The sequence below is a fragment of the Balaenoptera musculus genome, chromosome 3 (genome assembly GCF_009873245.2).
Source record: "Balaenoptera musculus isolate JJ_BM4_2016_0621 chromosome 3, mBalMus1.pri.v3, whole genome shotgun sequence".
Classification (NCBI taxonomy): domain Eukaryota; kingdom Metazoa; phylum Chordata; class Mammalia; order Artiodactyla; family Balaenopteridae; genus Balaenoptera; species Balaenoptera musculus.
This window is the reverse complement of record NC_045787.1, coordinates 40,513,123-40,523,603: the sequence shown is the minus strand read 5'-3', so window position 1 is coordinate 40,523,603 and position 10,481 is coordinate 40,513,123. Positions and strand designations below refer to the sequence as shown.

Here is a 10,481-nt window from a genome sequence, read left to right as displayed (position 1 = left end):
TGTTCAATGTGTTCAGTGACCACTGGAGAATTCAGTGTCTGGACACCTTTACTTTTTCTGAAAAAGGAGTGTCCATGGCTTAAGCGTTATTCTTATAAAAGATACCACCTCTCAACTATTAAGGAATAATATACCCAATCAATCAAGGCAAGAATGCAGCAAGATAAGCACTCCCTACTTTGGAGTTGGGGTAGGGGAAAGAAGACCAGAAGGTAGTGCAAAAATGAGTATTAAAAATGCTCATATACTCTTTGTACCAGTCATTGCATTGCAAGAAATTATGTCTAGGATAAAGAGATGTGAGTGATTTTATAAGCAAACATTCCCTGCAATGTTTATAGCAGTAATATCTAAGAGGATTTGTCAACATAGTACATTTATACAGTAGTCTTATATAGCCATTAAACATTTATAGAGAGTTTCATGATATGGTGAATTTAATATATGAAGTGAGTGTGCATGATAAAACTAGTAAAGACAATATTCTTCTGTAGGTTATTATATATCGAAGAAACGAACAGAAACAAAAAAAAGTAGATGGGAATAGCCACTGATATATTGGTTACTCTGGATGGTAGAATTTGGGAGACCAAGTTGCAAAAACGCATTTGTTTTTGTTTCCTACAAGTAACACTTAAACAAAAATTTCCTTGAACTCTGGCTAGCTAGCCATATTTATGGAATTGTGGAGTACAGATTGTCAAAAGAATTGCTCCTTACTCTTGACAAGCAGCAGTGATGGCCTCTTTCTTCAGAACCTGTGTAGTAATGAAACTGCCTCATGAGCTTATACATGTTTTTTTAGGCATCTGGAAGAGGGTCCTTTTTACTGAGAGCAAAGGCAGTACTACCTTAAGGAGATCCTTATTCTACACTGCAGCCTGTTACTTGGTGTATAGTGGGGTAGGTTGAATGCATTCATTCTAACTTCTCCACACTTTTTTTAAAAGCATGCATTGGGGTGATTACTGCTGCCAACTATCACCTAAGACCACAGCTTCATGTAGCAGGCAGTGTATTATCTGTTCATACCAACATAAATTAGCCTCTTTCTTCTGCACAAGGGTGCACACATAACTCCCCAGAAGATTAACAATTGGGAAAATGTGCTCCACATGGAGTTCTGAAGCTTCAGGTTTTTACAAGGATCCTTTTCCAAAAGACAAGATTCTTTTAATACATCACACTGAACACAAAGTTTTCCTTGGTGCCAGTTAGAATGAATATGCAAATGGTGTGGAACAGGGTGAGAACTACAGTGTAGCCTTTGGAACTTTTCCTTGAAAAGTTCATTTCCCTGCTTACTCATTCTTAGAGGTAGCATGAACTATGTTTATCCTGATGACCTTCTGTTGAGGATTCTTTTTCTTTACTAAGGTTAGCTTTTAAAGAAAGGCAGACGCCAACTGCTCCTGAATGGTCATCTTCCCTTGCATAGAAACTCACAGGCCTTTCAAGAGCCTCACTTGACAGTAGTCAAGACATCACTTATCAGTAAGACAGTGGACCAAAAGGTGTCTCTTTGCTAACTCAAACCCTTTATCTTATTTGTGATATGCAAATTCATAGAGAGAAAGGAAAAAAATCAAACACTTCCTTGTCTATTTGAATTACTTTTGCTAGCAGGTTTGAGAGGCCTTTAACTTCCGCAATTAGTTTCAACCAATTGTGCTGTAGGTTTGTGGTAGATCATCACCTCCAGAATCCAGGTCAAAATCTCTTCTAAACCTACACGTGTCCTAACCTAAACCAAACATCATGTCAATACCAAATTAAAATAGGATCTAATGGCTTGATGCTATTGAGTCTAGTTAGCTCCTGCATAGGCAAAAACTCACTGTAATTTCTTCAAAGTATAATTTATTTACACACACACTTGTCTGTAAATTGATTAACAAAATCAAGCTCTCTACTAAGTGTGTGTATACTTATAGGCTTTTAATTCCTTCAAAAAACCTTCTGGCTATAGTTATTCTCATTTTGCAGCTGAGGCAACAGGTTCAGAGAGATGAGTTCCCCTAAATCATGTGGCTCACCAATCTGGAGCCCCCTCTAAAGGGCTACCCTCCCTTCTGGGTTATCTGCATATCTAGGGTGAATTCCATTGTTATCTCACAGAACTGTTTTGGCAGCCCCAGGTAAGCTTATTTTATGGAAATTTGTTCCTGAAGATACAAAAGAGTCAGGTGCTAAGTTGGGGGAAAATAAAAATTCAACCCCTAAAACAACATTTATACAGGCAGGCAGCCTCTTCAGAAAGATAGCTGATGAAGTTTGACTCTTGAAAGGTTATTGTATGGAAGCCTTAATTATTAACACCGGTGAGAGCAATCCCTCATCCTCCTCAAACGCTGAGGGGTGGGCAAGCACACTTCAGTCACCTGAGCCTGATAAGACAGGTGTGTCTGGCATTGCTAGTTGTTCATAGCTTAAATCTTCAAAACCTAGAGGCTTGGGTGATCTTATCCTGATTCTTGTCTGATTCAGGCTTTTTCGCTGTCAGCCGAATGCAATATTGAAACCCCAATGCTAATTTCCACATTATTTACCAGGAAATACACATCTCAAGTGCACCTGCTTATAGATACCTTTAATTCTTATAATGACATCGGGTCACAAACAGTATTACTCGGGTATTTTCAGATCGCTTATTGTATTGCTCATTTTCTTCAGGGGCAATAGATTTGTGCACAGCGTAGGACACAAAGCACGCAAAGAACTGACCAGCTGATGCTTCCCGAGAGTCTCAAGTCTACAACCGACTTATGCAGAGTCCCTCAACTTTTTTTCTTTTCCTTTCACGTCGGTGGGGAGTGGCTTCTTCTGGGGCAATCTAGCGTCTTGGTAAAAGGGCCTCTCCTGGGTTACCTCTGGCCGAGCTGGGCTTCTGTATACCCCCAGGGACATCAGGCTGGAGCTGTCCGCCTTCGCTTCACATCCTGAAGGAGGGGAGGGGCCGCCCCCGAGTCACATGCTTGCTTGTTCAGAGTACCCTCTTACACATTCCAACCACCCCTGCCCTGCAGTCTCGAGGCCACAGGGCCTTCAGGAAATCGCTCCGGAGAGGGGCATCAAGTATCTGTGGCTACTACACCTCCCACGTTTCAGCGCGAGCTTTCTACTGGGTGATGGGAGGAGACACTAAGGCTCTCTCGCACTGGTGCACAGTTCGGTTCCGATTTACCCAACTTGGAGACCACGGAGGCACACAGAATTCGGGCGGCAACAGCACCGGCTGATTTTCCACCCTTCCCCCTGCGCTCTTCCGCCCGCGCCGCCCTAGCCCCCGCCCCCTCGTCCCTCCTCACAGGAACCAGCTGCCCGGCAGCTCCCGCGCTTCTCCCCAGCCACCCCCAGTGGCCTGCCTTTTATAGGCGCTGCAGCCAATGAGAGCTCTCTTTTCCTTCTGCCCGCCCATCCGGCCAATCGCCGCGCCCCTTGTGTAATCTTCGGCTCCTCGGGTGCTCTCGGCTATTTTCGTTGTTGCTGGCTTTTTCAGGGGCTGTTCGCTCGCAGCCGGAGACGCTGCTTTTTTTTTCCGGGTTCGGAGCCGTTCCGGATGCTCTAGGCTGCCGGATGTCTGATCTCCGGATAACTGAGGCGTTTCTGTACATGGATTATCTGGTAGGTGCGGGGCAGGGGTGGCGTGTCGCCTCTCGGACCCCGACATGCCCGATGTCCCTCCGCCTGGAGGAACAGCCTTTTTGCTTTCTTTCTTTGGGATGGGATGCCTTTGGGGTTCTTTCTCCCGGAGCAAGCTCTAGAGCTGTGCCGGGACTCGGAGGGGCGGCAGCCGAGACGGCGGGGCCGCAGCTCCGAGGGGTTGGTGGAGCTGACAGGTAAAGGTGCGGCCCGGGCCAGCTGTGCTGTGGGGCGAGGGGCGCGCGGGCGCTCCCGGAGAGATGGGGCCGCGGCGGCTGGGCGTCCCCTGCACGCGTTCGGGTTCCTTGCTTCCTTCTGCGCTCCCGCAGAGGACTTTTCTATCCCGGGAAGCAGGAGTTTCCCCCTCTCCCTTTAGCAGAACTCCAGGTACTATTAAAGAGCCATAACCAGAATGGCTTACTAAGTGCCCGGCAGCTCCGGTCATTTGGTTGTTATTAGATCTCTAAAGCTATGACCTCGGTCGCCGCGAGGTTTTAAAAGCACATTACCATAAAGTAGACGGGACTAATCTACATCGCAGCCTGGGTAGAAGGGATTGGGTAGGGGCAGGCATTGCCTCACCGTTCCTGCCTTGGATGCACGCCGCTTTTACCCTGTGCACGAATTGGATCCCACCTGTGCTTTTTAGGCCAGGTTTATGCTGAGAAGTTTAGGTGGGAAAAGTGTCAGCACAATGCTGGGACTGAACATTACTTTAAAAAGCACTTGTTTTGTGTGTGTGTGTAATTATGCAAGCACCATGTATTGTTCCAGAAATTATTTCCCCAGAGCTGCATGTTTGTGTTCACGGGGATCCTCATTGACCCTGGCTGTGTTCGATCCTAAACAATTACCAGGTTTACCCTGTTAGCCGCAACCGCTATTGCAATGCAGAGTTGAAGTAGATGGTTAAAAACATTGACCGTCCTGTCCTTTTGTTGAACCCATGCAGTTGGTTTCTGACTGCAGATTGGCCTGGCAGAGATTTGCCAGTGCCTTCTAGGAATTACACTTAATTCTGTACTAAGAAAGACTGTGAATGCTTTCATAGTCAAGAAACGCTGGACGAGGACTGGTTTTGTAATGTTATTTTGTACTTGGGCTTATTTCCCCTAAAGGTTCCTGGTTTGGTGGTCTTGTGGGGAGGGGTGGTTACTGCAGTTAATGCATGACCTTGTGAATCGAGGGGAGTCAAAAATTCTGAGTTCAAATTCTGTTTTGTTCATTTGTTGATGTCAGTAACTTCCTCTGTCTTTGTGATAAAGGGACATTATCTGCCCATAACGGGAGCCTGTTAAGGGGGTTATCTGATTAGGAGGTTCTTTAAAATACAAAGTGCCATGTAGGTTAAGAGAGTTGTTGGATGTTTCTTAAAGATTATTTTCTGAATCAAATAACTGATTGTTTTGTAGCTTGTCTTATCACATACAGTACCATGGCTTTGTCTTGCAGTCTGCCTGAATTAAAGCCAAAGTTTGTTGAGGATAATTACCTAATTGGAAGGGGCTGCCCTTACCTATATTATTGAAAGCTAATTTTGGATTCTTAAGTAGTTTCTAAAAAGGAACTCAAGTAGTTCTGGTATTTTATTATTTTATTTACTGGGTGAGTTTTAAATTTGCAAATTGCATGGGGAAAAAAAATTGGAAGACTGTTTAATTACTCAGGTTAATTTCCTGATGGAGAGTCTTAAGGGTGGGTGGAGGAATGTTTGTGGGCCCTGGATTACCTTAAAAGCAGATTATTTCTTTGTCAGTTTCCTAACAGTTTTGTATCAGAATCAATGGGCCCAAGTTCGACATGGCCTTTTTGTTGTACCTGCCATGCCCCCATACACCCTATTTTTGAAAAATCATTATTTTGTCACCTTATCTATGCTTTTTAAAAAAATCCACAAGTGCAGTGAAACAGCCCCATAAAAATCACTTGGCTCATCACTGGCAGTGAGAAAAAAACCTCTTAAAGGCAATAAGTCAGTTCTTATGAGGGTGCCAAATATTCGCTGTGAAAAGACTTAAGGAAATCCTTAAACATTAAGTTTAAAAGAAGAAACCCTCCTCAGGTGGTCTTCTGTGTTTACGTTTTGCTTATCAGCTCTCAGAGAAAATGATGTTCCACACACCATTCCTTTCTTCTTGCCTTTCAGACGGATTCATTTGCTCGTACATAATGTTTATATGGGGTTTATTAAAAACCAATTTCTAAAAAATGAAAATCAATTTCATTGACTCTGTCTGGGATCTCATTTTAAAAATCAGTTCCCAAGTCCTTTTACTTACTTTCCAGAGAAAATATGCTCCTTTCATTCTGAGCTTGATTCTTCGGATTTTGTTGAGCTTGTGGACTAGAGTAAGCACCCTGTCCATGCACTTGACAGGAATAATTTGTGTGCCATCTTTTCTTCTTTTTTCTTTTTAATCAGTGTTCGACTTTCTTATCGTTGCTGTTGGAAGCTGGAAGAGGGAGCTGTGTGTGTGTATGCATTGTTCTTTAGGCTGGATGTCATCATTTAACCTTTTTCATTTGGAGGAGAGCGGAGAGGAAGAGAAATGAGAGAAACGTAGATGTGCTGTTTTTAACAGCTTTCATTAAGATTGCAGATATTAAAACAATTGATGAAGCTCTCTGATCTTAGAGGCTGCTGTTGATTTTTTAACTTAAAAGAAGTGCTCTCAATTAGAGGTGACAGATAAGGTGGATAGGGTTTTCATTGATTTCAGTTTAGGGAAATAATGGTAACTTGCTTATCCTAAATAATTATATGTATCGCCCTGTGTCCAATCTTTATTTGTTGAATTGAATGAATATGAGACAGAAGGGACAATTCTTCTTTCCTCTCCAGCTTCTAAAGTAAGACAAGATAAAATCTGTTTGGATTAGGTGTTTTGGTCTGGGGAATGCAAAATGTATCTTTTACTCTTAACTTTAAGATTATCAAGATATTATTTGTTTAGGCTGGGTGGCCATTTAAATATAAAAAATCTTGGTTTTCCGGTTGATGAGGGAATCTGCTTGGCAGGCCACATACCTTTTTCGCGTTTTCCGGATGGGCTTTAGAGGCCATGTGCACACCTGTCAGGTCTGTAGGTAAAGATTCTGCTGCTGTTCAAAGGGCAGTACCAGCATCTTTCTTTCTGTCTCTCTTCTTACAGGTAGAATTAGTAAGACAATGTGTGGAGCTTTTTGAATAAGGTAGGAGAAAATAGTAAAGTTATAATGAAAAACGTGTCTACCATGTTTTCCTGGAAGGTTGGATAAGATCAACTTCTAGATTCCTTTCGGTTTAATATTCTTTGTGTACCGATTCATGTTGATTGGCCTGGATTTTACCTTTTCCCCCCTTCTGCCATCAAAATAACAGCAATAAAATTTGTTATGCTTTGTGTAATGCTGTTGATGATTACATGAGACAATGGAGGGAAAGTGATTTATAAACAGCATGTTGCTTTTCAGATGTAGAATGTTAATATAATGTGGTTATGTTGCTGATATTATTATACCTCCTGTGGAATGGCTATTACCGTTCAGTGGTAAATAATGGGCTACCTTTTAATTTTTATTTTATTTTGTTTAAGTTTTTTTTTTTTTTTTTTGATGTGGACCATTTTTAAAGTCTTTATTGAATTTGTTACAGTATTGCTTCCGTTTTATGTTTTGGTTTTTTGGCCCCAAGGCACGTGGGATCTTAGCTCCCCTACCAGGGATTGAACCCGTACCCCCTGCTTTGGAAGGCGACGTCTTAACCACTGGACCGCCAGGGAAGTCCCTGGACTACCTTTTAATTAGTCTCAGTATATGGAAAGATTTAGAGTGTCATCAGCAAGCAGGAAGTCACAAGACTCTCTTGAGGATAGCTTAATACCTATAAAAATAAAACCACCTTCGGATATTTTCTTTAATCCATTTAACAGATATTTATGGGACCCCTGCTTTGCGCATGACCCTGAAACTCAGAGCTGATGAGCCCCCAGCTGGGATCCCCTTGGCTGTAGGGCTGGCAGGCAGGTGGCCCTACAGGAACCTGTGGCAGGACAGTTGGGTAGACACAGGAGGAAGAGGCTGCCTCTGATGTGCTCCTTGGCTTGCTGGTAGGTTTCTCTCTGCTGCTTGGCTTGCTGGTAGATTTCTCTCTGCTGCTTGGGTTGCTGGTAGGTTTCTCTCTCATGTGTTTTTCTTTGTTTCACTGTGAACTAAAATGCAAAGCTAGGCCTGAAAATGTGACAACTAAATGTGCTTTATTAGTCTTGGATGCTAATTGTCAGATAATGATCATTGCACGTCTGTATTGGGTTTGGGATATAATAAGGCCAGGGTTCTAGTTTTCTTCCTTGTATAGGTTGATGAATCTGGTCTAGTTTCTTGGTCACAGGCTATACCTGTCATTATAAAAATATGTGTCAATGGGGAAGATCAGGTGAGAGAAGGTAGGTGGATCAGCACAAATCCATCACCGTTTGCAGGATGCAAACCAAGCAATCAACCAACCAGGAACAGAAACTCTTGATGTACACAGAGCTCTCAGGTTCTACTAAGTTGTAAGTGAGCCCATTCAAAAAGAGGCGTGAAGGCACAGTTGTGACTTCATCTGATGTTCTATTGTCTTAAAAGTGTGCTGTTTTTGACCATGAATGACTATGAACATTATAACTTGTATGTTCTGACTATGTACAAAATAATGACATAGGCCACATATTTTTAAATTTTAACTGCAACTGGATTAGTCAGTAACGTAAATATTCTTTTATTAACAAATCATAAGATAAAAATAATGGAAACACAATAAACAGTTCTCTTATCAAAAAAGTTTAAAAAATATCCAGACCATGAAGCAGGAACTGCGATATAAAGCAGTAGTTCTGGTTCTCGACCTTCTATTGTTCCAGACTTGTAGAACGAGTCCCGAGCGAGGACACATGGGGAAGGGACTCCTGCCCTCTGGGAGCTTGCATTCTGAAGGACGCCTAAGCCAGGTGCTTGTAGGCATGCTGGGGGGGTGAGGGAATTAAGCATAGGAGTTATGAGGGTAAGATCAGTTAACATTTATTGAGCACTTGCTATGGTGCCAGATAATGTAAGTGCTTTCCACGTGTAATGCATTAAACCAAGGCTCAGAGAGGTTGTGTAATTTCCCCAAGTTCACACAGCTAACAAGTAATAAGCTGGGATTGTGACCCCAGAGCCCTCCCTCTTCACTGCGTTCCTTCCAGCTTGGTGTTAAAGCTGTTGGAATGCAGTTGAAATTTCTACAGTGTATTTCATGTAAATACCTTGCTGCTTCTTGAGTCAAGAAATCAGGTGCCAGGAGCAGGCTGACTGATGTTCCCACGCGCTCAAGGACTTGGCTCTGCTACATGACTGTTAAGGAGAAGCCTGGATAGAAAGAACCGTGTTGTGTCCTGAGCCTCCCGCCCTGTAATGTCCTGACCCTGGGCACTGAGGTGACCTTCACCATCCAGTGTTTCATCAAGTGACCACAAATGGGTTTCCAGGCACCCTGGTACTCCGCCCCCTAGTGTCACTTCAAGGGCACCTTCAGGGCCACAAGCCCCAGTCATCTTTTGAAGACTCACAAGTCCCTGAGACTCAGAATCTATTTGGCAGTTTATTTGAAGTCTGCTCTGCTCCTACACCAAGTGCTGATGGGAAGTGGGTCTGTGCTCAGCAGACACTAGGCCCCAAGTAGCCTTTTGCTTACGGATTTCAGTTGGGCAAAGTCTCCTGATGACATGAATTCTAAAGCGTTTGTTTTTGAGGTAGACTAGAAGGAAGAAAAGATTTTTAGGGAATGTCTGGCAACTGCGTTTTGGTTAACAAATGCTGATACTTCTCACAAATTGAGTTAATGATGGGCTTTTGTTTTGGAGCCTGCAGTCCCTCAGTTATGCTGTGCTCTGCCCAGGCCTCTCTCTAAATGCTTCTGGTGTTTGGTTGAATCTAAGAAGCCCAGTTCTTGTTGACCCTCACTTCTGAGTATCAGCAAAGAGTTTGAGCACATTTACTTCTGGCAGGGCTGGCTTCGTGGGCATGTGGCTTAGAAGGGCCCCCATGCTTGGCTTAATGCTCTGTGGTTACCATCTTGAAACTCTTAATCTTGGGCGCTTTGCAAACGTTTTCGTCACTGCATCTGTAACATATATCAGTACAGGGTCCCTGACTATCTTGATCATCCTTTTATCACCAGAATTGAGTCTGGAGCCCGGTAAATAAGGAGCTATGTACCAAGTACTGTGCAAAGTGTTTCACTTGCATCACCCAATTTAATCCTCCCAACAGTCCTGTTAACCAGATACTACTGACTTAGGCGCAAGACATACTGACTTAGAAAAGAGGGAGCTTAAGGCTTTGTGAGGGGGAGTAATGGCCAGGATCACGTAACCAGTGGAGTGTCTGGGCAAGGGTACGAGCCTAGCTCGGTGGATTCCAAGCCCACGCGTGTAAGCATGGTTCAGTACTGCCAACCTAGCAATAATTAATAGTTGTTGAGAGGATGAGTGAGTGGGGCCATATTTCAGGCACAGGGCTGGAAATTGAGAGGTCGCTTGATTGCTGCTGTCACCTGGGAGAAGTCCTCCTGGGAGCTCAGAGACAGCCCCGCTTCAGTTGGGGAAGGACATGTGTTTGTACCTTAAGGTGAGAGAGTTTGCTCACTGATTTTGCTTTCGTTTGTTTACCCTCTCTCTCCTTCACCCTGTGCATAAGCATTGGTACTCTGCTCTTTGACTCACAGCCAAAAGCACATGATTTTAACAGTAACTAAATAGGAACTAAAAGTTGGATTTGCAGGACCATCTCATTTATCAGGTTCCTTTGTACCTAGCTTTGCTGGGAATGGTTCTGAC

General features: G+C 43.4%; 1 protein-coding gene across 2 annotated transcripts in view; it reads left to right on the top strand.

Annotated features, from left to right (window-relative positions):
- The first annotated feature begins 3,485 nt into the window (after nt 1-3,485).
- Nucleotides 3,486-10,481, top strand: part of ARL15 (ADP ribosylation factor like GTPase 15) — a 419,067-nt gene continuing 412,071 nt past the window's right edge. Inside the window, exon 1 of one of the 2 annotated variants that reach the window (XM_036848566.1) lies at nt 3,486-3,624. In XM_036848566.1, the coding sequence (XP_036704461.1) occupies nt 3,577-3,624 (48 nt within the window). In that variant the 5' untranslated portion in view covers nt 3,486-3,576. The remainder of the gene's footprint in view (nt 3,625-10,481) is intronic. The other variant, XM_036848565.1, reaches the window with a different exon arrangement.